The sequence below is a fragment of the Pteronotus mesoamericanus genome, unplaced genomic scaffold (genome assembly GCF_021234165.1).
Source record: "Pteronotus mesoamericanus isolate MK-2021 breed Mesoamerican mustached bat unplaced genomic scaffold, CSHL_Meso_final scaffold_232, whole genome shotgun sequence".
Lineage (NCBI taxonomy): Eukaryota > Metazoa > Chordata > Mammalia > Chiroptera > Mormoopidae > Pteronotus > Pteronotus mesoamericanus.
In genome coordinates, this window is record NW_026555311.1 from 2,771,463 (window position 1) to 2,799,164 (window position 27,702).

Below are 27,702 nucleotides of genomic sequence, written 5' to 3' on the forward strand. Positions count from 1 at the left end.
CTAGGAATCTGCTGCTTGTGGCTGCCTCCTTCAGTTCTCTAGTCTCTAGAGGAATCTAGTCTCTCTGCACTCAGCAGTCAGGCTTTGGCACCACAGGGCGGGGCAGAGGTCCTCCTAGGGGCAGGGCTATTGTTTCCCCTCATGCTGCTACCACTCAGGGGAGTGGTCTGCCTGAGCATGATGCCTGTTGCCATATGGGAGATCACTCAGCACCGGGATCCCACTGGCTCTCCCCTCAGTTCCCTCCCCAAAGCCTCTGCCCCCAGTCTCTCCTCAGGTGTCTCTAGCCCACTCTTCCCCTGCCTTTTCCAGAGCCCAGGGTAAATGGCTGCAAATAAAAATTTATGCATTGGCCCTTTAATGGCCCTTTGCATCTCCAGCTGCCCATTTGCCGCTTTTCACAGCTGGCTGTTATCTGTGTACTTTCTGGGCTCTGGTGCTGTAAGCTGAGGGATCCCCATTTATGGTTTAGACCCCAGTCTTCTCAGGGGGATCCAGCTGCCCACTTACGTATCCCTCTGATGCTGCTGCTTGTGCGCACCCCTCCTGGCTTCTCTAGCACTCCTTACCAGTCAGGCTGTGCTAAAGCTGATTCTTCTGTCTGTCCGAGATTAGAAGGCTTCTCTCGCTATTGTTCAGTCATTTGTTCCAGGTGATTTCTACACATTTTAGTTGTAATTCCAGATTGGTTCAGGGAGGAGATCAGTGTGACTTCCTTTCACTCCTCCACCATCTTGCTCTTTATATGTGGTCATTTTTCTCCTAAAGTTTCCTATGCTGAAGCTTTATTTTTTCTGAAGTAGAAAAATGTATTTCCTTTTGCATGATTGATAGGAACATCAATACAGAAAGTGGAATTTGTTGTTTCTTTCTAAACCAGAATTTATTAGAACAAGAGCATTTAAGCATCATGTAAGAAACTTCAGATTGGAAGCTTCTTTCTCGGATCAATTCCGTTCACTTCTACTGTCTGGATACTCGTGATGCACTAGCTTGACTCCTCGTGTGTGCTCACACTGCCATGCTGATGTTGTGGAAGGAGCCCAGGGTCAGGGAACCCAGAGTCAGGGAATCCAATCTCAGACCTCAGCCCTTCCTTGCAGGGGTGTCCAATCTTTTGACATCTCTGCACCACCCTGGAAAAGGAAGAGTTGCCTTGGGCCATACATTAAATACATTCTGACACATAATCACAAAAATAATCTCAACGCTTTAGATAAATTTACAGTTTCGTGTTGGGTCGCATTCACAGCCATCCTGGGCTGCATGTAGCCTGTGGGCTGCAGGTTGGACACCTCTGTTTAATAGCTTTGTGACTCTAGGCTAGTCACCTGAGCCCAAAAATCATTTCTTGCCCAAGTCACTCTGAATCTCAGTTTCCCTGTCTATCCAATGGGAATGATGGCGCTGTGCGAGAATCATGAGCATGATGTTTTGTGAGTACCTAGCCCATCTACCTGCTTGATAATGTGACAAAGCTGCTGTTATGTTTGCCATCAAAGTTTCTCATGATAATCCTATTTTCAAGAACATGGTGAACGTGGTAGATCTTGTTGATACTGTCTTCCAACTGCTTACCGTTGGTCTGGATTACTGCCCTAAGAATCGGCAGTTTCTGAATCTCTTTGTGCCACCTTCTAGAGAAAGACAGGTCTGGCTAGATGGCCACACACACTCTACTGTGGCATCTGCTACATGGTGGAAGGTGCTCTCAGCCCCAGTGTGGAATGGGGAGCAACCGAAGTGAGAATCGCTAGTATGCCCACTTTTACTCAGGAAGACATAGGCGGTTCTTTTCCTATAGAGCTTCCAGGATTAAGCCAGTGCTCTCTGGAGCATCCATGCCCCCTCCTTCCACCTCCACCCACAGTAGCAGAGAGAATCCTGATATGACAGAGCCAGCCAGGGTGTGTTCTAGCCAATGTTCCCTCTTTGTAGTCCCTTAACTGCCAGCTTCTGAATGCGTTGGACCAAATGATGTCTAGACAGGTGCGTGAGTCCTATTCGAAGCATGTAGGAACTAACCATTTATTTTGTTTTTTTAAATTTGATTTTGCTTTTTTTTCCTAGTTATAGTTGACATTCAATATTATTTTATGTTAGTTGAAGTATACAGTATAGTAGTTAGACATTTATGTAATATATGAAGTGATCCCCCCAATAAGCCTAGTATTTTGAAAGTTAGTTTTGGTCATTCATTTTAAAGAAAGAATCCTTTAGGGGGTCACTCAGGGTGGGTCACGAGGGCAGTACAGACACTTTCCACTATGAAAGGACCTTTAAAAATGACATTCATTCAACTAAAGGTTTTATATTTAAAAAAAGTACTTGGACTTAGATTCTTTACCTGTATCAGGAAAAGCAGGAGCCAAGAGGATTAGATAATCATTGAGACATCACTTCCCAGGTTATTCTGAGAAACACTGGGATTAGCTTCCCACAGGCACTAAACACCCCTGGCAGTGTGATGAGCCCCAAGCCTGTCCTGTTGTGTCCCTAGCTGGAGCCTCGTGTCGGTGGGAAGGGCCCCTCCTGTCTCACCTCTGTGTGCATCCTTGCTTTCAGAGCGTCATGAACATGATGCATGTGATCAGCATCCCGTACTCACTGATGAAGGTGAACCCGCTCTCCTGGATTCAGAAGGTCTGCCAGTACAAAGGTGCATCCCAGAGTGACCTTGGTGTTCCCCAACTATCATGAGTCCCTCTTTAAATATCTCACGTTCTGACGGTCCACACATTAACACCTTTCCCTCTGCTTCTACTTCAGCAAAAGTGGCCTGTGTCAAGTCCAGGGACATGCACTGGGCGTTGGTAGCACATAGGGATCAAAGAGACATCAACCTTTCCTCTCTGCGGATGCTGATCGTGGCTGATGGCGCAAACCCCTGTAAGTGACATTTGCTGCTCAAGCGAGGACAAGCAGGCAGCAGGGTCCTCATCACCAAAGTTTATTCTTTGTGCTTTGATCTTTCTTTTTCTACTTTTTACCTTAGTTAAGAAGTGGTCTTAAAATAATAACCAAACAGAACTACTCACTGGCTAAAGGCACCATAGCATGCCATTGGCGAGAACATGGAGCTTTCAGATACAGCCCAGGGGTCAAGTTCTGGCTCCTCTACTTCCTGATTCTGTAGAGAATGTCACCTTTTTAATACTTCTCTTTCTTTAACTTCAAACAATACCTAAATCATAAGATTATATGAGGATTACATACAGTTTCTTGGGAAGTAATAAATTCTCAAGAAATATTAACTATTATTATTTTATGATCCATCATAGTTTTGTTAATCAGGAAATTAATTTGTCATTTTTAATGAAATTTAATTATCAAATCCTATAGCAAAAATTATGTAGGCAAAGTTAACTAGCTGTTTCACAGAATACTGTTAATACAAGGTCTGTCTAGAAAGTTTCCAGCCATGTAATGTGAAAAATAGACATTTATTGAAGAAGATACAAGAAACATTGTACATAAGACAATGACACCTCAGTGCCCCTTCAAAGTAGGCACCTTGGGTCCTCACACAGTTCTCCCAGCATTTCTTCTGCTGTTTAAAACACTGCAAACTCCTTTGTTGGAATTGCCATCAGCTGCCTTGTCATATTTCCCCAAATTTCATCAACAGTCTGAAATCTCTTCCCTTTCAAAGGTGATTTTAGTTTTGGAAAAAAAACAGAAGTTGCGGGGCACCAAATCTGGGCTTTAGGGGGCTGAGTCACCTGGGTGATTTGATGTTTCGCTACAAAACTCTTCATAAGATGTGATGCATAAGGGGGTATATTGTTGTGATGAAGCTGCCAATCACCAGTGGCCCATAGCTGTGGTTGTTTTCATCCTATTGCATCTCTCAACTTGACAAAGAACATTGAGGTAGTACTCCTTATTCATTGTTTGGCTGGGAGGGGCATACTCATGTTGGACAACACCTTCCCAATCAAAAAACACAGTTAACCTTGTCTTGATCTTGCTGTGATTTGCAGCACCTTCTTTGGCATGGAGAACCAAGGGACTTCCATTGGGATGACCTGGGCCTTCATTTCCAGATCATAGCAATAGACTCAGGATTCATCTCTGGTTATGACCTTCTTGAGGAAACCTTGTTCATTGGTAGTAGTTTGAATCAAGTCATTAGCAACTGCAGCACGATGTTCCTTCTGCTCTGGTAGCAGAATGAATTTTGCCACAACACATTTTATGCCAAGATCCTGTGATCAAAATCTCAGACAGTAGTTTTTGGAACCCTCAGATCAACTCCTAGTTCTCCCATTATCAGTCACCAGTCTTTGTTGATTGCATCCCATACACGTTCAACATTTTCAGGTGTTCTGCTTGTTGCAGGCCTTTCAGGACATGAATCACTTTCAACAGATTCTCGACCATCTCTGAAGTGTTTGTGCCGCACTTTTTCTTTGCACTACATTCACTGCATCATCCCCAAAAGCCTTTTGAATCGTCCGAATAGTTTCCACAGAGGAATGTTGAAGCTTAACGCAAAATTTGATGCAGATTTGTTGCTGTACTTGCTCAGTCATTTTGAATGCGATATCCACACAGTACACAAGTTCACTCAATGGCATCTACTACCCCACTTACTAGTACAGTGAAGGCGTCATTCACACATGTGCATTTCAGTCCACTCTCCTTGACTGCCAGGTTACATTGATGTCACGTAAACCATTCTCGTTATACTAACAATAGCTGGACTTTTTCCGGACATGCCTTGTATATCTTAAGAAATGTTTCAGTCAATTGAAATAAAATCCAGTTAGCTTGTTTTTTATGAACAAGTATGTAAGCCAGAAAGAAAATGAATGAAAGTGAAATGAATGTAAGAACGTTTGTTTCTGACCATATCGTAAACTTTGCAGTGTATATATTTGTAAATTAAAGCAATGTATCTTACTTAAAGAACATCTGATATGCAAAAGTGGACTTGCAAACAGATAATTAATTAGTACTAGTTTTATAAATGATTTTTCCATTTATAGAACAACTCCATAAATTGTGAGCTATTTTAACACATAGTTGGTTTTACTCATAGCTCTACAGAGCATTGTGTCTCATATAAAGCAAGGTAAAACTTGTATCAGGAAACCTTTTAGCTGGTAGGTCCCTAGTAATTATACCTGGGTCTCATGATTGAAGTTTATTTAAAGTTTTTTCCATTTAGTTAAGGCAGCGATTTTCAGCTGGAGTGCCACAGGAATTTTTAAAACATGCAGTATCTGACTATTTGGTCAGGGGGATTGACCTCTTTTCCCTTTGACTATAAATAAAAAATGACAACAGCCAACATCACACAAGCTATCTAGTGTGAATGAATCAAAATTATATGTATTTTTAGGGGGGAATCAGCAAAAAATATATTTTTGATGTGCTGCAGATTTTTTCTAATTAGTTTATGTGTGCTATGCGATCTAAAGGTTTGAAAATCACTGAGTTAAGATTAGATTTACCCACATTTTAGAACATCCATATTGAAAATGGTAGAACAAGCGTCAAAAAAGTTGTTAAAGTTTATCAGTCAGCAGATGTTTTGATTAAGCACAGAAGTTGTGTTTTTAAAAAATTCTTGAGTTCTCTAAGTTTGAGAAAATCATCTTTGCTTGTAACATAAATGATAAATTGTACTAAGTGTGTTTTGTATGCCGCCTAATTCCACATGTGCCTAAATCCTAACTTCAAAAGCATTTCCTATTATGAGGTATTTTTAATCAATGACATACTTGGTTTCTGCAGTCTGAATATTGGCTCTTCTTTCATTCCAGGGTCTATTTCTTCCTGCGACGCATTTCTCAATGTCTTCCAGAGTAAAGGCCTGCGCCAGGAGGTCATCTGTCCCTGTGCCAGCTCGCCAGAGGCACTCACTGTGGCCATTCGGAGGTACAGCCACATAATTTACATGGACAGCTTAGGGACGGCCATGATTAAGCCACTAAGGGAGATCTAGGAATCATAGCAATTAATGTTAGTGAGGGAATAAAATAGAGCCAGCCTTTTCAAGATGCTGGAATGGATTTTTTAATAATAGGCTAGATTCACTAGAGGGAAACAGCCCTTGCTCCGGCAATTCATTGTAATTCCTGTGTAAGTGGAAACCCACTTGGTAGGGGGCGGGGAGGGGCACTGACATCCTGTGCTTGCAGGTGAGTCACTATCTTGTTTTCCCAGGTTTAATGAGAAGTGAAATAGAATCAGTGTTGGGTCAATTGGAATTTTTGTCACCTGTGCCCTTTGACATGCAGTTTCTATGTCATCGTCATTTTCTGTCCTCTGAAATGTTACACATACTGTACTTTGAAAGCACTGGTTTTCTGAGATCTGGAGCCACTTGGTAGCTCATTCAGGGCTCGCTGGTCTGTGGTGACTGTGGGTGGTGGGTGCACTTGCTCATACCCTGGGTTGTTGGTCATAGGTCTCTACAGCCATACCTCTGCCTCTGAGCAGCACTAGGGCACATGTGTGTGGGCCTGTGAAAGCTTGCCCTGCCCAGAACGAGAGCTCCTAGGAAGGCACATGACCCTCAGCTCTCAATTATCCACATTAATGTGAGTGGGGCAGGGGGCGGGGGTTGCATCATCTAGGTATTTGTAGCTTGTGCCATGACTTATTTTTCAGTATCCTTGGGTTCTTTCTCTAATTGGGTTTTATTTCTGTCACACAGATGTGCTCCATTATAAGAAGGGATGACAGAACTTTCAGGGCACAAAGCACATGAGTTCTGTTCTTGATTATTGAAAGGTTTGGCTTCCCAAAAATACCCACTGGAATATTGTCCTTAAATGAGAAACAGGATGCTCTTAGGTATTTGTTAATGTGAAATTAACCAGACCACCAGACTGACAGGCTATAAAATCTAAAATCTTTAAAGTATCAGAAGCAACTTTTAATTCTGATTGAGCCAGAAATTAAAAGTCTCTAACATAATTTAAATTGATGAGGAAACATGGCCCCATAACCAGACTTTAATATTCCTTTTTTAAATGGTGGCCTTGTCACCTAATAACAGTCTTCAGACTTTCCTCTCTAATCTTGGAGTGCAGAACACTTAGGGCTGTGGTAGCAGATTTACTTCTGAAGTATTCCTCAGGCGTTCTTCACATATTAAAATGTGTGTCTTATTTGAACCTAAGAGTAGATTCCAGGAAGACTGAGCCGCTGGAAGCTTGTGAGCAGGAGTCCTTGCTGATGCCCAGATAGGCCACATGATCCTGCGCAAGTCCCTTCTCTCCAGGGCCTCAGTTTCTCTCACCAAAAAATTTTTAGGATTCTACAGTTTTGTGACGTAGCACCATTGCCACAGATCATGAAATGAACAATTCACACATCTAGAAAATTCAGAGTTATAATGAAATGATTTACTTACTTGCTTTTCCTAAAAATGTACTCTCTGTGCCATTAAGACAAAGCAATCTGGATTGTGCCAGAGTTGATTGGCAGAAGGAGAGGAGGGTAGCAAAGGATTTTTAATTATTTTTCTATAAAACTTTAACATTTTAAAAAATATTTTTTAAAAATACAACTGTAACATTAAAAAAATTTTTTTAAACATTTCTTTAAAAAGATTAAAAATTCAGTACCAACAGTAGGCTAAATAAGTGGCTGCCATTTACTGAGTGTACCTCACGTGGCCTGTGAGGTGTTTCCTACCCAGTCACTGGGGCTCGAGCCTAAAACCAGACGTCAGGCAGAAAGGCGTGGTCCACATTGAGAGTGCCTGTGTACAGGCCCTGTGACCCAGGTCTCACCCTCCCTGTGGTTCAGACTCCTCCTCCAGTCAGCTCTACCCTCCTGGCTCTTTTCCCCTGGTCCGTGGTTACACTCATTGCACTTACAGAGACGTGACTTGGCACACGTCGGTGGCCTTGCTTCTGAGCTGAGCTGTCTTCTCTGCAGACCCGAGTGCACATTTGCTTCACCTTTTCACAGCCTGACCATAACTGTGAGATACCATAACTGACCACCATCACACCTCTGAGCTCTCACCTGTTGTTTACCAAATATCTGGTAGAAAAAGCCAGAACCAGGACAGAACCAAAATTCCTTGCAAGTCATGCAGTGTGTGCCACACTCAGCGGGTAGGTTTGTATTTACGTGGTTCACTGACTGAGGATTCTCCAGGCCCGTCTCTGGCGAGCAGTTAGTGAAGTGTCGTGTTGTTCCTGGCATAAAACAAGAAGCGGCCATAAAATGTACACAATAAAAAGGTATAGTTTTAGTATTCTAAATAGATATGGATAATAATATAGTCAAAACAAAATAGGCCTCTGGTCACATCTTTTTATTTCATGTTTGTTCCATTGCCTTGATCGTGTTCTTAGCCTTCCCAAGACAGTCATCATCTTACTGAATGACCGTGCCTATGAGGTGTGTTTGAGCCATTGAACGCTGGTGATTATATGGAAGAGTAATCTTTATAATTAGCTATTGCACTTAGACGCTGTGTGGAGATAGATTTAGGTGGCAAAGACTTGATTTCAGTGGTGAATACCTTTAGGAGAGAAATGAATGCCAAGCTTTCATTTAGAATCTTGCATTGTCTTTGTTTCTTATGTGTTTATTTTTAAGTTATTTTCAAATATATTTGATGAATATATTTGATTTTTCACAGTCGGTTTTTACAGAATTACTCCTCTCTGGGTGGTCTTCTGTAACATGTGAATTTAGGTTAAAATTCCCTGTTCCTGGTGTCCACTGAAAGATTGGGACAAATTCTCATTTTGGAAATCAAGCATTTAAAATTGTGTTGTACTTTGTGCTAAGTGCATACTTTCTCCCATGAAATACATTGAAGATCTGAAGGGAATTTTCCACAGAAAGAGGGCAGAGGCTGGGTTGTTAAGGAAAAATAGCTTGGATTCATTTTATTCACACCAGTTTGAGTGAGGACCAGGAAGCCTCATCATTCATTGCTCCTCAAGGATTTTGGTGTGAGAACTAAACAGACACTTTCTTAAATGTCACTATAAAGTCTAGTGTCGGGAGTGTCGCCATCTCACATTTTGTTTACGGCTCATGGGATTTTTTTTTTTTTTAAGTCTTTGGCTGCGATGTTGCTCTATTTCATTGCAAAGAAGTAACCCCTTGTTTAAGCAAATCTGTGGAAAATGGTTATTTTCCTCCATGCAGTTTTGTGAGCTTTTATGTCCTTGTGTCCTGTGCTTTCCTGTCTTCCCATATTGTCTTGTTCTACGCTGATGATGAACTTCCGGTGAAGAGCCAGGAGCAGCTGATTGCTCATTTGGCTTTTCACCCACTTAACTGGACAATGATATTCAGTTATTGTGTATGTCATTGGTGAAAATAAAACTACTGATGCATTTCCAGTGCTCATGACATGTGGAGACTTGGCCTTTTCTGAAACGTGCATCACTCTTTAATTCTCTTTTGTAAAAAATTGTATGTGAATCAGCAGGCTGAGCCGTTACAGGAAAGCAGCTCACATGGGCAGAGGACTGTGTGGGGACAGCTCTGTGCACTAGTCCTGCTTCACAGGCTGCCCCGAGCTGATCCTTCCAGAGCAGACAGCCAGGCCCATGGTCACAGCCCTTAAGTGTCTTGATGCCACTCCTCTTGTAAGAATGCCTCTCACTTACAAGGCAGGGAGCAGCCTATTGGAAGGTTGTGGGGTGTATAGAAGTTGATGGGAACCTCCCAACTGAAAGTGGGCAGGATGCACAGATGCTCCGGAGAGCCAGCAGCAGGACTCCGGCCGTGATCTGGGAGGTGGGGCAATCAGCTGGCGCCCTGGCTTCCAGGGCAGCGTGCCTCCCAGAGGTGCTGCCCAGGCCGTGTGGGACTGCCAGGCAAACCCCCTGTCCACTTTCCCCTTAGGGAAAGGCTGCTCCCCAGGAGAAAGTGAGATCGGGCTAGAAAATGGGTGATGTTCATCATAGGATGGTTGAGGACTATTAGAACATCAGGTGGAAAACTTGAAGGAATAAGGGCAGGAGACATGCCTGTCTTCATATGTGTCCTCTGCATGTGCGTCTATCTTCGTGTCGGCCAGGTGGGGACAGGAAACCACATTGTTCTCTAGTGAAGTCTGCCCTGGCTTCCTATGTAATCCATATTTTTAGCCAGGTATTCAATCTGCTTTCTTCTTTTTAAAACTGTCATCCTCCAGGTCAGTGTTTTGTGTTTCCTTTTTCTCTGGAGATTTGTTGTAGAATAAAAAATATTGGAGAAATATGATTCACGATGCCCAAAGTCTTCAGTAGAATTCCACTCCCCCCCACCCAGAAGGGCAAATTACAAAAAGAACACCCACATATTATTTTCTGGCTCCAAGTAGCTCCTAGATTGCTGTATGGTTTTCTGTTTCTGTCTCTAGAATATACATGATAGAGTCAGTTTTTTTAAAGCTACATTGTGATAATGTTGATTGAACTAAAAGAAAATAATTTATGGCTTAACTACAAAGTATTATTTCAATACCTTGATGCTTTAGCAATGAATAGATAGTAATTTTTATAAAACATGTACATTTTAATATGCAATGAAACCAACAATTACAGAGAATGATAAAGGTACCTCCTGCTACCCTAACCATTTTCCATGTTGAAAATGTCTAAACTTTTATTCAGAAAGCTGGGAGAAAACCAAGAGAAAAGACCCCCAAAACGGTGGTTCTGTACTATAAAATGCCCATGTGACATTGAAACTTGACAGTTTCTGCCAGGGGCACGCCTACCAGTGATCCAGAGTAAGAAAGAGTTAACACAGGCGTCAGAATTGAAGTGGAATTTTCAGGAATGTTTTTGGCCTCTCAAAAAGTCAGACTTGGAGAGTTATACTCTTGTTTTTAAAACACAAGAGGATAAAATATACTGTTTATAGTTTTATCTAAAAACTTAGGTGAAATTTTAAAACTTCTCTTGCCACGAAACAATTTGGAGACAATAATAATCTAATTCTAAATGAAAATATGACTCAATTAAGTGGCATTGAAAAGCAAAGTAACTGTGTTATCTTGTTGAAATTAAGTTCTCCTGACTGCTTGCATTTAAAAGTAAGTTTTGCTTTGTTTTGTGTTTGACTGAATTGTGCACGGAAGTATTCGTTCTTGGGAATGTGAGCTGTGCAGAGAGCAGACAGCTGAGAGTAGCCCCATGCCTGACTTGCAGGCTGGTTTCCCCAGCTGGTTCCACCCAAGAGCGTGCCCTCAGACCTGGAAGAGCAGCAAGGGCAAAGCGAAATGCAGTCACAAACAACTTGTGTGGTGGTGTGATCCCTTCTCTGGCTGAAAAAATAATAAGTATCCCTAAAATTTTGATAGCTACATACTAAACTATGCAGGTGAGAAGAGGATGTAGGTGAAAACATCCTTCTGCTTTATGCAGGTCTTTTTTTTTTTTCTTCTTAAAGGGCATATATCACTCTTACAAGAGAAAGGGGAGAAAATTACATTAACTCATAACTTGGGGGTATGCTGTTTAAGCTGTGTGTTTTTCACTATTAAAAATCACAAATGTAACTAAGACCTCAAGTGTCTGTAGTATTTTTGAAAGTCTTTATCATACGGAACATTGGATATTGGTCTATACCCATGGATTTGCCTGGGTTTCTCCTGAAATTTGTGTTGCAGGAGTGTCCCCCAAAAATTCAATCTCTGTTAAAACAAGGACATGACCTCAGCTGCCCCCATCCTTTAAAGGGCACTTTTTTTAGCACTCGTATTTTATTAGTGGCCGCCCGCTGCAGTAGAAAAGATTAGCCCGGAGACGGAAACAAGCAGAGATCGTCTGCAGTTCCTGTTTGTGCAGTTGGCCACCTGGGCTCCTTCCTGGGGCTCACTTACATTTTTCTGTAAGAAAAACACTTCAGACAAGAGGAACAGGACAGCTCCTGGAAGAAACATCTGGGTTCAGAGGGGAAGACCTGACCCCTAAAGGTAGAAAGGAGGCCCCTCCCCTCAACCAGATTGATGGTCCTGCCCCTTTTCAGAGGCTTATTTGGAGCTCGGATGTGTTTCCCAGGGAAGCAGAGTTACAGGAGGCAATTTGATGCCACGTGGAAGAGCTCCTGGACCCAGGTACACGTCACCCTCATGTCTTTCATGTCCAGGGATCCTGGTGAGTCCGGATTGGATGGCCTATATACTACACTCTGGTTCTCCACTTACTTTGCTTTTTCACCTGGTGGCTTTGTAACTTGGTGCAGCCTTAACCTTCATCCATAAAAAGAGGGGTATAGCAGTGCCCACACCACAGGGTCACAGGAGCATCAAATGTGTCAGTATACACAGAGCTCCGAGGGGTGCCTGGTGCAGGGTGAGAACTCAGCAGGCGTTAATGCTGTGATCAATGCTAGCCTTGCTACAATAATGCTATGTTTCTAATATGTTCATTTATATATACATATATAGGCACATGTATGTTTATTGTTCTATAATGATCTATGATACGGCAGTGCTCTAATATATAAATATTGTTTTCAGAGGAGAAGGAACGTGCATTACCTGAGACTTAACTCCTTTACTCTCCACATGTTCCTAAATTGGGAATTATTAGATAAGAGATTGCCCATAGAAGATGAGGGGAGGAGGGGCCTGTTTTCCTGCTGGCAGAGGGCTTAGAATAACCGTGTCGTTGACATTTGCAGATGTGGCAGCAGTTAGTGGATTAGTCCTGGGATGGAAATCATTACAACTGCCTGTTATTCACTTGACTTCGTTTATTTCACATTAATGTGTGTTTGAGCTGTGGCCAGGCCATTTGCTGTCAGTAGTAGCAAACTGTGGATATGTTAATTGATGTGTTAATTGAGATTGATAGCTGCTTTTCTTCAGGTGCTCCACAAGCACGAGGAGTAGAAGAGTGTCTGATATTTTAGAGGCTGAGAGTGACATGACAAGTAAACAGTGGTGCAGACTGTCTGATTAAAGCCATTCGCCCTTGAGCCCGTTCCTTATGAGGCACGTGCTGAGGCTGATGTGCACCTTCCTCTTTCATTACCTTTAATTCTGGTCTTTGTCCCTTTGCTGTCATTGCAGCGTTGGCCACACATAGCTACATATGCTCTTCCTTCTCTAAGTATAAGGACCAACTCTGTATAGTCCTGAAAATTACTGGTATTATCCCTCCTATAAACCACACTCCTGTGTGACACGGAGCTGTGTAGTCATGAGTCACAACTTCATCATGGGGTTGAACCCAGAAGGGGACAGATGGCTCCACAGCTCTTTTACCCATTATTTAATTTACTATTTTGGATTATGAAAGTAACTGTTTTTGAAATCACCAGGAATTCTTCCTATTAGGATAATTTTTTCACTTTCTCGCCCAGTTTATCTGCTTGCATGTTTTATTTCTTAGGAAGGTAGCAGTAGAAATAAAAATACAACTTGGTTGATAACCAAGGGAATACAAATTGAAATAACAATGAGGATGGCACTTTACTCATCAAATTGGGAACAGCTTTAAAGTTGAACAGCAGTGTTGGCACAAGGGGACAGAAACCAGTGCTGTGGACAGGCAGCTGAGCTCCGGGGGCAAGAGCGCAGCGGGTGAGGCTGGCCTGAGCTTGCCGCCCAGGCCTGCCCCTCGGCCGGGGCTGTGCACGCCTCTCCGCACTCCCCTCCTGCCTGGAAATGCGGGGGCCGCCGTGTCTGTCTCATAAAGTCGTTAAGAACAGATAAGCTAACATACCTAAAATGCTGAGAAGAGCACACTGCTTGTAACCAGGTCAATGTCCATGTCTAATCAAGGAAAAAAAGAATACATGCCGTTGGTGGGGATGCAAAGTGATACAGTCTTCTTGGAAGGGATCTAGAGCTTATTAAATTTTTAAATGTGCATTTTTTTATTATTTAATTCCCTTTCTCATGTATCTTACAGAAATATTTCCAGCTGTATAAAAATAAAGTGAGGTAAAATAACTGATCATATCTTCATATTACTTAATACCATCTCACAATTAAAAGAGGTCAGTTGATTGTGTGTGCAATTTATATGCATACATGCTTACTCACATGGAAAGACCTGCAAGGTATATTTAATGAAAAAGCAAGTTGTGGAAGAATATACATATTGTGGTCCTGCTTTCATTGAATATAAATGTATTTGTATACACGTACTTTATATATAAATGCATATCCAAGAAGCTGAAACTTCACATACTGAGGTGCTGGTGGTGGCTGGCTGTGGGGGGCGGGGGTAAGCTGGAACTCCCACCTTTTGCTGTGTGTCCTTGCACAATGTTGGACTTGCCCATACAAGGATGTGCTCATATCATTTGTTTTAAAATTGCATGAAAAGAAAACTTCTCAGTGAACTAAAAGGTGCTCAGCCTTCTAGGCCAGAGGTTGGGAAAGAACACCGGCTAGAGTCTGAGTCTGGGCACGGGTCTGGATTCCACCTAGCCCACCCCTCACACTCGCAGCTAGGCCAGGCCAATTTTCTGTGCCTTATTTTGCTAATCTGTGACATGGGGGAAGAGTGATGGCCGTGTAGGTTTGTGAATGAAGTGAGTATGCGTGAGGCCTCAGGACAATTTGGGACACACAAGCGTCAACTGAGCAAAACGTTATCATTCAGCAGGAGGTGCTGTCAGCGGGCAGGTCTTGGAGAAAAGACTGGAGGACAGAACGGGGACTGTGTTGTCTGCGGCAAGGCAGGGTAACGATGCCAAGCACTGAGTCTAAGAATTCACGTGCTTCCGTTCTGCCTTTTTGCACATCTGCCAGGAGATGAGCCAGGGTCTGAGCTATCTCTGACTAGCAGGGACTCCGTTCAATATAAATGCACAGAGGCAGGATTCGCAGCAATGTAAGATTAGTGTCACTGATTGACATGTTAAGTGAAGATACTCAATCTTTCGTAACTATCATTTTATAGATATGATTGAAAATTTCCTTTAACAAACGCAGCTCATAAGTTAAGGTGTTTAATTGTTACATTTTGGAGTCTTGCTTCTCATTCACAGCTCATAGGTTAAGGTGTTTAATTATTACATTTTGGAGTCTTGCTTCTCATTCCTATTAAACATACGAAAGTAGATTTTATAAATAAGACAACAGACTGCACATTGTTGGATTTAAAAAAAACCAAAACCTCTCTCTTCTGGCTTCTTGGTTACCGTCCATTGCTGTTCTTGAATCTTCCATACTTGGGCTGTGCCATAGCACATTCAGCCAGCATTTTGCTTGCATGTGGCTTTATAACGTAGCATATTAGTTTCCCAGGAGTGTCATAACATAGTCCCTCACACTGGGTGCCTTTAAGCAACAGGCATCTGTTCTCTCGCCATTGTAGAGTCTAAAAGGCTAGACCCAGAGCGTCAGCAGGTTGGTTCCTTCTGGGGGATCTGAGGCAGGCCTCTCTCCAGCTTCTGCTAGTGCGGGCAGCCCTTGGTATCCCGTGGCTTGTACGTGTCACCCCCATCTCAGTTTCTGTTATCACAGAGCCTTCCCCCTGTGTCTGTGTTTCTTATTTTCTCTCCTTATAGGACACTGGTCATTGGATTAAGGGCCCACCACCCTACTCCAGGATGACCGCATCCTGACTAATTATACCGCCAGGGGAAAGCCCCTATATCCCAGTAAGGTCGCATTCAAGGTTTCAGGGGTTAGAACGTGGACGTATAATTTTAGGATATACAGTTGAGCCCACAACAGGTATTAAGGCTTACGTATTCTAACTCTCACCTGAACCTTTGCCAGGTACAGTTGCAGGTGAGGAAGTCCTGGTAGCTGGGGGCTCCTCTCTTTAATTTCAAAGTTTTGATGCGTTGGGTCTTTGGAAGAGAAAAGTCCAGGGGAACAATATAGGTCCCGGGTTTTGAGCTCATCATCTCCACATAGTTTCCATGACTCTTATTATTTGGGCAGACTGTTTTGTTAGGCTCTGCCCTTTTTGATTGCTACAGAATGATTCTATTTCCAGGGTCTTTTATGCTTCTTTTTTTATTGAGATATAATTAATGCCTAACATAGGCTTCTTTTTAAAAAACACTAGTTACTTGATTCAAATGAGACCTTTCACAAATTTGAACTGTCATGTTACCCCATTTATGCTTTTAGGTTCATGATATTTGGAAGCCAAATAGCAAACTTCTTTATTTATAGTCCAGACTTTAGATCCTAAAACCACATTGAACATTTGTAGATGGAAAATTCCAGAAATAGTCTGGTGTTTTTCTAGATTGTGCTCTCATTTAGCTCCTATGGAAGTATATTTCGTTTGTAGGGGTAAAGCCCATGATCTTGGATATACTCATTTGTTTCCTGATTCAGTCAGACACTGATTGATAGACACTACTGTAGGGGTGAGGGTACGGCCATGATCAGGAAGTTTAGACTGATGGAGGCGCCTGGCACAGATAGTCAGATGGCACTGTCTGTAGAGATGGGAGCTGGCAGCGGGTGCATATTCGAGCTGCCCCAAAAGACAGTGAGGAAGAAAGTCACATGGACATCTGTGGAAAGAACTTCCAGGTAGAGGTCAGGACAAGTGCAGAAGCCCCCAAATGGGGGCCAGCCTGGCCACTGAAGAACACTGAGAGCGGAGATGAGGCCAGGAGGGGTGGGGGTGAACCATGAAGAAGATGGACCATGGATACAGTGAAACTGTACTTTATCCAAAACCCCATATCCTGTGACTATAAAGCATATTACAGCGTGTCTCTCATCCAAACAGTGTCCCTAAGAGTTTGCCATCCAGAATGGCATAGCATCAGTCTCATTTCAGATTCTCACACATGTAGTTGCTCTTGAGCCTATACCATGCACGTCTGAACTTGAGCCTGGATAAGCATAATCTCCACCATTTATATTCCATGCTATCATCGTGTTCTTAGAATCATTACTGTCCCTTTATAAACATTTCCAAAGCTGCAAAATGTAATCTTGCAGAGATAGGGGGCAGAAAGAGATAATTGAAACACTTAGTCTGCGGTGGGCGCATATATATCTATATATAGAGAGAGAGAGAGATACATATCTATAGATACCTATAGATATATGTAGTGGGTGGGGAAGGATATTAAGGGAACGCTGCAATATTTCCACCTTTCCGAGGTGTTTTTAAAATATTTTGGAAACCCAGAGATAGAATTAGTGGACACTAACATACCAAAAACAGGGCCCGGGACAAGCTGAGAACCCCAGATGTGTGGCGGCCTTCAGGAGTCCTGTGGGACACAGAGGTAGCTGACTTTGCCTTCTGTGTGCACATGTCCTCACGTGCTTATCTGTGCTTCTACATAATTAGACAAAACTGTTCTTACAGGCCCACAGACGACAGCAACCAGCCCCCGGGCCGGGGCGTCCTCTCCATGCACGGGCTGACTTACGGAGTCATCCGGGTGGACTCAGAAGAAAAGCTGTCTGTACTCACCGTGCAGGACGTCGGCCTCGTGATGCCTGGAGGTGAGTGTCGGCCCGAGGCCACAGACGGTGCAGCAGTTCAGTCAGTACACCAGCGGTGGCCAGGCAGGGGTCAGTTATCCAATGCTTCCCTAAAGGCATCCCTGGCCACTCTGGCAGGAGCTCTCAGAGTAAAGCCGAACTCCAGTCTCCTCACATGTTTGTTAAGCTTCATAGTTGGCAGTAGCTGCCCCTCCTGGTGACAGGAAACCCAAAATTTTCAAGAAGCTGAGAAAAGGCTTCTCTGCTGCCTTGCTCACGGGAACCTGGGGTCCACCTTCCTGAGGTTGGTGGGGCTTCTCTGGACCTCCAGTGGCACCTGGTGGCTTCTCCTCTGAGGGTCAGGGTCTTGCTGGTCATCCTGGTGAACCATGCAGATCTGGGTGCTGGCTTGGCTTGTAAGCAGACAGGTAAAAACTGAGGAATGGGGTCTGAGTATTTAGTGAAGCTTGTTTTAGCAGTAGAGCCCTTTCTAAAAGTCACAGAAACCATTACCATAAGTGAGCAGGGAGGATCCCTGGCTAAAGGGCTCACCTGCAGGACCCCACATGCCCCTCCACCTCCTCCTCTGTGCTTGGGCGTCTCTTGCCACCTCGTAGGGCTCTAGGCAGCCCAGGGAGGCCATTCTCTGATTTGCAGAATATCTTTACCTTGTCCTACTTCTCCCCACATGTCCCCTCTCTCAGGGCCCTGGTGAGCACTGAGGTCCCCACAGTGGAACAGGCTCCCTTTTCAGGTGCAGATTCCACTTGGACCTGGACCTTTTCCTCCTGATGAGCCCTCCATGCAAAGGAATGTGTTCTGACCTCACAGGGGGACAATCACATCAGGCACAACACAGCCCCACAGATACACACATGCACGGCACCGGAAATAAGGGCATAGCTTCCTCAGCACCAGCACATGCCCCAAGTCAGAGGTGCACACCTCCGAGCGCCGTAGGTGTGAGGCCTATGTGGACCTTCCAGGAGTGTCCCCAGGGCCCTTCTGCACAGGGATGTGAGCTGGCCCAGGAGGTCACCTTGCCTGTCCATAAAGAATCTGTCACCTTTTACCCTTGGTGTCACAGAAACTTTGCTTAAGTCTTCAAACTATCCACATGCTGTATGTCTCAGGCCCACTGTATGCTTTCAGCCTTAGCCAGGCCTCCTGGCTCCTTTTGTTTACCTTTTTTTTTTTTTCTCAAACAAATAATAGATCCCCATGGTCTTAGCCTCAAAATATTCAGTTTGCACAATGAAAAAACTTTCTTTCTGGCAATAATGCTTCCTTTCAGAAATACTCTGGGGCGGTAGGGACGCACACAATGACATACACATACATACTTGTTTTTTCTGCTTTATTCTTTTTTTCCCTATGTCATGTAATGAGAGAGCACTCTTGGTTTTTCCTCTGTTCAGTGTCACATGATATGGAGCAGCTCACGCCTGTCTTGTATCTTAGAGCTTGTGTGCTGTGCATGAAGGGCTCTCCTTCCTTTCCAGGCTATGAAGCGTATGGCAATGGTCCGTCTTATGCTGGTGAACAGTGATGCCGAGAATAACTTGTCTGTGCTTCATCTGCACCGGTGTGACGATAACTGAATAGAAAAGTTCTAGAAATTGGATTTGTTTCTAGGGTAGATGACCACATAACAGATGATATCATTTCCTTTGGAAAAACTGTGAAGATTAATAACCTACCACTAAGTGAGGGATGACCCTCTCTCTTCAGTCCCTCCTGCTCACTGCATTACAGACTTTTTCATTTTTATCCTGTGGCTAAATATCCTGAAGAATATTTTGGTATAATTTTATTCTGAGTTTTTCTCCCTGTGAGTGAGCTGAACGTCTCCTGTGTTTTACTGGCTCTGTTCCTTACATATGGCTGTCCCTGTCACCTTAACTCCAAGAACCCAGGGTGACAGGGCCAGGCTCTTTCTGGTCAGCAGCCATCACTGACACTCACCGCACCTCGCTGAACCGCCAGCTCCCTAATCAGTCCCATGGTCTGCGGTGGCCGATGTAGGGTGCACGTGGCATGGCAGCATAGGGCGTGCATGCCACAGACAAGGAAAACTTAGCACCGTTGAATTACGTGCTGAAAACAAGTCAGTTGTGAGGCTCTCAACCAATATTCTCTGAAGGGTCCAGGTTGGCAGAGAATCTGAGATCAAAGATTATGATATCCTCAGGAAGCTGGGGGCCTTCTACCCAGAAGAGCTTGAAAGACTGTAGGGCAAGTGTTTTGTGCTTCTCATTGGATGAAGTTGAAGTTGCATCCTGGAGGGCGTGTGTGTTTTGCTGATGGTGTGGCTGTAGCCAGTGACCCTCAGGCTTATTCTGTCATCCTCATGTCTATGGCAGAAAGGGCTACTCTCCTTACATACAATTGAGACCTTGAAATTAAAGCAACTGGAATGATCTGCTGATGTCACAAGTGTGAAATTTGACATTTTGCTATAACATGAAAAGTCATGATCACGTTAGGGAAAATGACCGCCTGGCTTGTCACCTCCCTGCCATACTTGTAGCTTTGTTCCTGATGTTGTTTCTCTTCATTTCTGTTTCCATTTGTATTCATTTCTCTCTGTCTGTCTCCGTCTCCATATATGTCCCTCCCTGTAATGGTCTCCCTGGCCCTCCCTCTTTCCTGTGCTCATATTTCCTGTGCTCTGTGTTCCACATTCAGCCATCATGTGTTCTGTGAAGCCAGATGGGATCCCTCAGCTGTGCAGAACAGATGAAATCGGGGAGCTCTGCGTGTGTGCGATCGCTACAGGCACATCCTATTACGGCCTCTCGGGCATGACCAAGAACACCTTTGAGGTAGGTCTGGGAGGTGAGCACCATTGCCAGGAGCACAGACATAGAAGATAAAATGTCTGTTTCTCAAAAAAAAAATTTTTTTCTTATTGTTATTAAAGTGGTTTCACTTTCTCCTGCCATTTTTATAGTTTTCAATAAATTGAGCTTATGTTGTTTTCACCCTGTAACCAGTGTTGAAACAGGGCAAATAACAGTTTCTTTAAAATGGGTCTTTTCAATATATTGCTATTCTTACCTTTGTCTATGTAGTAAGAGCACCAGGAACAGTGGGTGGATGGAGAAACAGGAGCATATGGGTACAGCCTCGCTGGTAGGGGAGCCGAGAGCCCTCATTTTGGCCTGTCCACCCAGGCCACGCTTGGCCAGGCATGAACAGGTGTGCACACTAAATAACTGTCTCCACAGCATAAGCAGGCAGGTGTATTTGGTGTGTGTGTGGTGGTGGTGGTGGTGGTTGTATTATGCTGTGTGTGCACACACATGTGATGTGTGCATGTGTGTGGTATGTGCACACACACGTGTAGTGTTAGCACATGCACACACACATGGTCTTGTGAGTGAGAGGGTGAAGGATATACTCAGCGTCCTGGGGGCTCGGCTGCTCCTCAGCATTCTCAGGGTCTCTGACACGGGCCCTGCGATGCCTGACCCCAGGACGAGCACGCTTTATTAAGTTATACACAGGAAAGCCTGAGATGTTCGGGGACACATTTCTTAATGTTTAGAACTGTGGTTGTTGAATACAGATTCATGTTTTCAAGACACATCTAAATAAAATCCCCATCTCCTTTTCTATGCAATTCACCTGCCAGGTTTGAGGAAGACAGGTATAGAGTCTGAATACGTGATTTGCTTCATTCATATCTTTTTTAAGTGTAGTTCCAATAAAGAAAAAAATATTTTAATGAATAGGGATAATTTCACAATTAAAAGGTGTTCTTTAAAATGCACCTTGATTCTCCACTTAACACTTCTATACTGTGGCTTTATAAGCAGAATTAATTAGTGTTTATTAAACTGTTGTCATGACCTCTGCACATGGCTGCTTAGGAGGCTCAGAAGCCACGGAAAGAAACCTGTGAGGGGCTCCGTGTATAGACTAGTGGGACCAAATTGCGAGGTGCTGGGTGGGGAGGGGAGGCGCCTTCCAGGTTTGTGGTGGCTGCTGACAGCAGCTGCCTGGGCTGGCTTTCTGAGCCAGGGGTCAGGTCAGGACATGCAGCTGGAGAGGAGCAGACCCAGTGGGCTCCAACGAGGCGGGAGGGAGGCAGGCATCGCTGGGCACTCACAGAACATGCTTCCCCAGGTATTCCCTGTGACGAGCTCAGGGGCGCCGGTGAGCGAGTACCCCTTCGTGAGGACAGGTCTCCTGGGCTTCGTGGGCCCCGGGGGGCTCGTCTTTGTGGTGGGCAAGATGGATGGGCTTATGGTGGTCAGCGGACGCAGACACAATGCCGACGACATTGTAGCCACAGCGCTGGCCGTGGAGCCCATGAAGTTTGTCTACAGGGGAAGGTAAGTGCACTCTCTGTGAATTAAGCACACAGTTTTCTGTGTACTACACTTTTTATATAAAATTGCATAAATTCCTTAAACTGATGGGACTCAGTTTACTTTTATGTAAAAATAAAGCAACTGGACTCTGACCTTTGTGATTCCATCTAGTTCCATCTGAATTCCCCTCTAAGTTAAATAAAAATACCCATTTGAGATTTTTATTTTTAATATAAAAACGATTCAAAGAGTCAAATGTTCAGCCATGCCTGGTGTGACTCAATGGATTGAGCACTGGCCCATGAACCAAAGGGTTGCCAGTTCGATTCCCAGTCAGGGCACATGCCTGGGTTGCCGGCCAGATACCTGAGGGGGTTGCCGTGTGAGACACAAAGAGTCAAACGTTCATCTTGGAGGAGGCCCTTTCAAAAGACCGAAAGATAACAGATGCGCAACAAATTCGCACGGGCAACCAGCTCTCACAACTTCCCTTCCCCTGACTGTACCCCTGCCGTGTGTGGAACAGGGTAAATATTAGTAATTACAGCACCTGCATTGTCTGCTAACGTGAAGAAAGCCATAACTGGTTTGGAACCTTGGTCAGTGTTCCAAGCTAGTGGAGTGGGAGAAATAGATACTTGGATGAGGCATTTCCACCTTTGAATTATTCTTAAACTACAGCCTCTGTGGGAAGGGGCGCTGGGTGTTCGAGTCGCTACAGTCCTGTGCTTACATGGGAGGCTGCCATATCTAGTAGAAAACTGTTAGGTCACTAATGCAAAATTTCTACTCATTTGGAGGATATTCCTCCACAGATGCAAACTCAAGATGTAAATTGCGTGGTTTTCTAAATTTCAGCAGTTCTGATAGTTGCACTGAACGCCTCCTGTCGGTGCTGAGAGGCAGGGAAGTCGTCATCAAGCCTGCAGGTGGGCTCAGGGGGAATGCGGGTGGTTCTGCCTCGCAGCATCGTCAGGCTCGACCTCTCAAAGCTGCACTTACTAAGAAAAATGCACGAGATTCTGTGGCTGTGGTGGCTTTTCGAAATTAGTCCTTGGCGCTGGGATCCCCTGAACCTATATCCAGTGGCTGTAAAGCTCCTTTTTGCAGGCTGGTCCTCCTGCAAGCCTCTTCATGTATGCTCACTGCGCCTTCCCTCTGTCCCTGCAGAATAGCTGTGTTCTCGGTGACCGTCCTGCATGATGAGAGGATAGTGATCGTGGCTGAGCAGCGGCCCGACTCCACGGAGGAGGACAGCTTCCAGTGGATGAGCCGGGTGCTCCAGGTAGCCCTTGTCCTGCCCTGGAGCTCCACCCTTCTCCCAAAAGGGCTCAAGACAGCTTTTGTGGCATTTGCTAGGATGTGGCCCACCCTCATCGACTGTGCTTCTATCCCTGATTGTCACCCCCTTTGATCAGAAATTGAATCAACCGTGAAACTTAGATTTGCATTCCGGGAAAGTAGCCATTAGACCGAGGTTAGCGATCAGGGGTTTGTGAAACTGCCTCTTGCTTTCTGTTCATGTGGGGAGCAAGCCTGTATCTTGAGAGTATATTTTCTTTTTTCCGAACTTCCTTTCTTAGTGTGTGTGGTAGTCCACGATTCCTCTGTGATGATTCAGCCTGACGAGGCTCCACAAGGCAGCCCCCCTCTTCCCGTGGCGCCTTCCCTCAGGCTGCACTGCTGTGCTGCATGTGCTTCCTGTGCTGTGAATGGTATTTTGCACAGTCTGCACGTGTGCTTGATGTCTCTTCACAGTACCTGTTCTAACAGTCCCCTCCTGTGACTTCCAGGCAATCGACAGCATCCATCAAGTTGGGGTTTACTGCTTGGCCTTGGTTCCTGCAAACACCCTCCCCAAAACCCCTCTTGGTGGGATCCATTTGTCAGAAACGAAGCAGCTTTTTCTGGAGGGCTCGCTTCACCCCTGCAATGTCCTGATGTGCCCTCACACTTGTGTCACAAACCTGCCTAAACCTCGACAAAAACAGCCAGGTATGTCCAATGGCCGGGAGGGTTTGCACAGAGTCTCAGACGGGACCCTGCCGCTGGTGCTGTTGGTGCCATGCTCACCGGACCTCAGGAACTGAGGCCTTTCTCAGCCGTCCCCCCAGCTACCCCGCCCCCGAGTCTCCACTACCAAGGGAGCAGACCTGCTCACCATGAGTGGCGTTTTCTACCAGGGAGCGGGGTGGAGCACTGTCTCTGCTGGTCTGGCAGAGCCCATCCAGAGCAGCCGTGTGCAGAACATCTGGAGGGAAGGAGGCGACAGAGCCCTGACCCTTCTTAGTTGGGTGTCAGAACTCCATCCGCTGGTGGCCTTGGTGAGGCACAGAGCCCCTCGGGGTCCTTGCACATCAATGAGAATAATGCCTCTTTACGTGTTTTGTGGGTTAATTTAGGAGTCAGAGCTACTAACACATGGGAAAGCACTTTGAAGCCTGTGAAGAATTCTGCAAACTTGTTGGTGATGTCATGAGAGTGAACATTTGCCTGATGCTTCGCAATGTGGAGGCCACATAATTATTTGTTATCTGACTTGCTCCTCCTGGAAGTGAAATTGATCGTGCTCTTCATGGTTGCAGTTATTAGTGAACGGGAATTTACCTCAGGAGTGCATCGGGAGGAAGCACATCTGCCAGTGCAGGCAGAAGGCCTCGGCCTCCGGGCTGGGCAATGCAGACAGGTGTCAGAGGACGAGACTCGGACGGGGCTGACAGAGCGTGTAGCACGTTGCACGTATTAGCTCCATCTCTCAGAGCAGTAGGAGGTGGTGCTCTCCTGTCTCCTTTCACAAATGAGGAAAATGCGTTACCCACAGCTGCAGGGCTGGAGTGTGTTGTTGGAGACAGACCTAGACCCGATGGCCATTTGCTCCACCTGTAGAGTGGCAGTGGGGGCAGAGCTTATGGTGAGGCAGCTACAGGCAGTTGGGCCATCGCAGGGTACATACCCTGTGGTAAACGTAGGGACCATCTGCTCCCCAGGCTCACTCCCCGAGGGGCAGATTAGATTAGGTGGCTGGGGCAGGTGGTTCTCTCCATTAATGTGAGGACAAGGTTGGTGGGGGAGAAAAGTGGTTTTCCCACGAATGGAGGTCAGAACTTGAATCCAGGTCTGTGACTCTGTGTTCCTCTGTCCCTTGCTGTTGTGGTCCCTACAGCACAAAGATGTCTGTGTAGCAGAATGTGGCTTCCACACTGCCGTATTTTGTTCTCTCCCGGTATAAGGTAATTCTCTTAAACAGCCTAGAAAGTCAGTTTTTTGCTTTCCGAGCCCATTGGGTTTGCAGTCATCACTGTCCTTTTGTTTTGGTTCTACTTCCATCTTGTACATTATTTTCTTATATTCTAGATTTCCTTGTCTAATACTCCTTCCCATTTTTTTTCCTCTCACCTTCATTTTTTCTCCCAATCCCTGATTTATAAGATTACTGTAGAAAAATGTCGCATGGCACTGACTGACGTGTTCATTCTTTATGTTCTGTGGAAACCCTGGCTTCAAGTGGGGGCCGGGGGTGGGGGGCTCTGCAAACACAAGGCCATCACTCTTTAGGGAGCTTAACAAGACGACAGGTCGCCCTTTTGTCTCCTGTTACCTCAGGGTATGGACTGCACTGGGGATGCTCTGTCCAGCCCTGGTGGTTTTGTGTGTTGAGGGTGTCAGGACTCCCCAGGGTCCTCGTGCAGCCCGAGGTGACTGGCACATCTCTGTCCTGCTCACCTTCACTCATCATCAGATGCCCTCGGCCTAGTGTTCCCAGGTGCACAGGTGTGAAGGAAGTCATCGAGTCTGGCAGGCCAGCAGTGTGACAGCAGAATTCAGGACAGATATCTGTGGAAGGGGATCATTTGCAAATGCATGTGATTCCAGAGGTACAGGGTGCAGCTCACCTGCCAGATGTCAAGGAACCCAAAAGGAGAAACATGGCCAAGGGGAAAGACCAGGGCGCTGCGCACTGTGAGCCATGGGGAAGGGCTTCTTCCTCAAGGGGAGTGAAGGAAAGGTGATCAAGGACCGCTTTAACACTGCGGCGTGGTACATGGAGCTTATGGTTATGGATAAATGTAAGAAAAGAATTTTTATTGATATTTGATGTCCCATCTGTTCTTGTTCAATACTGAGAGGTTATTAATTCTGTGTCTTCAAAAAGTTATTTTTAAACAAACACTAAATGGCAGCTCTGAGGTGGCGATTGTTATCCCCATTGATGACCTGCGATGTCCCTTAGGTGACATTTCCCTGAGGACTCAGTTTCCATGAATGCAGAGAGGGAAATGGATAAGGTAACTTCTGTGTCCTCCTTGGAATAAACATTTATGACTCCAAACAGGTACTTCGTAGCCAAAACAAACATTTGGTGAGGCCATTTATTCATAAGGGTTTTGTTAGGTGCATGAAACAGAGCCCCTAAAATTAAATCATTTGTAGACGACCCAATTTCCTTTTAACTGAATGGATGTGTATTTCCTCAGCTAGCAACACTATTACTGTGAGAGTATCTTAATTGAGCACAAAGCTGTTAAAAGACCTAGAACCCCTCCACTGGGCTAGCAACAAAAGTATAAAAGCAACTCAAAGTTTTAATATTTCCTTGATATAGTCTATCAGAGCATCTAGAGGAGACATGAGGAATGACCACAAGAGCTGAGCCCCTCCAGGAGGAGAAACGCTGCTCTCACGTACACTTGCCTGTGTGTCTGCACAACCCGATCGAGTATTGGAGGGCAGGAATTCGACAACACTGAGATGAGGTCGCTGACTTGTAGATTTGTAAATCTATAAATGGGAGCACAGGAAGAGCTAGCAAATGTGAACTTAATACATAGTTTGGGTTCACCTCAACCTTATATTTTCACATCCCGAGGGGTGAGGACTGCAGGAGTATTTTACATACATCCCCTCAAGTCAACAAGGGAGAAAGCCTCTGTTCTCCGCAGAGATGGATTTTGTAAGTAAAAGCAGCAGGAAAGCTGCCTGTTTTCCAGCAACATTAGGAACATATAAACTCCTAAGACTGTGTGGGGGAAAAGGCACATAAAGATTAAGCATTGCAGTCAGAGAATTGTCAGCAGAAATACCTTAGTGAGGAGAGACTTGACTCAGAAACAGAGCAGCACAAAATGAGACACCTTGAAAATGTGCTAGCCCCTCAAAACAGTGCTTTTCCTACCACAGTTTGGATTCTTTAAAAAAAAAAAAACAACAACAACAACTATGGAGAAGCCTTCAAACCAGGTTAGGCCAGTTTCTGAGTTGGCTGAGAAGAACAGTCCTGCCCAGTGTCCATAGACGAGAACACTGGATGTTTTCTTACAACGACCACAGGTAGGAAGCCAATGACTAATAAGCAAGGCTGCAGATAAGGGTGTTTATCGCTGGGCAGGAGCTACCTCACTCCAACCACACAGCAACTTGATTTCTTTCAACACACACCACATTACCTAATTTTCTTTTTCATGGTTTCTTTATTAAGAGTTAAGAAAAGATATTTGGTCCCAAACTACCACACATGAAAATTCAAGCATGATTTAACTGAGTATATAGGTCATGATCTATGATTACATGGAAACCAGCATCAAGGCTCCTGTAAACTGCCTAAGACCGAAGCAGAAACCGGTGTCATGGGCCGTTCTCCACAGTTCAGCCCTGCCTTGAAGGGCCCCGTGGTCTCCCATGCAGCTGTGGGAAGATGACTGATGGCACACTAGATTCCGGACAGCCATGTGTCTGCAGAGAAGAGTGGAGAGCCTGTTTCCACTTGGACAGTCACCTAAAAGGTATTAGGTGCCCTGACTGCGTGGCTCCATCGGTTGGGCATCATCCAGCAAACCAAAAGGTCACCAGTTCAATTCCGCATCAGGGCACGTGCCTGGGTTGCAGGCCAGGTCCCCAGTTGGGGCTGTGTGACAGGCAACCCATCAATGTTTCTCGCACACATCGGTGTTTCTCTCCTTCTGTTTCCCCCTCCCTTGTCCTCTCTAAAAATAGAGAATCTTAAAAAGAAAAAAAGAGAAAAAAAGAAGGATATTA

General features: G+C 44.9%; 1 protein-coding gene across 2 annotated transcripts in view; it reads left to right on the forward strand.

Moving 5' to 3' along the window:
- DIP2C (disco interacting protein 2 homolog C) overlaps positions 1-27,702 on the forward strand; it is a 425,367-nt gene that overhangs the window by 321,445 nt on the left and 76,220 nt on the right. For both annotated transcript variants that reach the window (XM_054591598.1, XM_054591599.1), the window contains 8 exons: positions 2,566-2,659; positions 2,770-2,889; positions 5,772-5,886; positions 17,232-17,371; positions 20,039-20,175; positions 21,482-21,690; positions 22,840-22,954; positions 23,463-23,664. In XM_054591598.1, the coding sequence (XP_054447573.1) occupies positions 2,566-2,659; positions 2,770-2,889; positions 5,772-5,886; positions 17,232-17,371; positions 20,039-20,175; positions 21,482-21,690; positions 22,840-22,954; positions 23,463-23,664 (1,132 nt within the window). The remainder of the gene's footprint in view (positions 1-2,565; positions 2,660-2,769; positions 2,890-5,771; positions 5,887-17,231; positions 17,372-20,038; positions 20,176-21,481; positions 21,691-22,839; positions 22,955-23,462; positions 23,665-27,702) is intronic.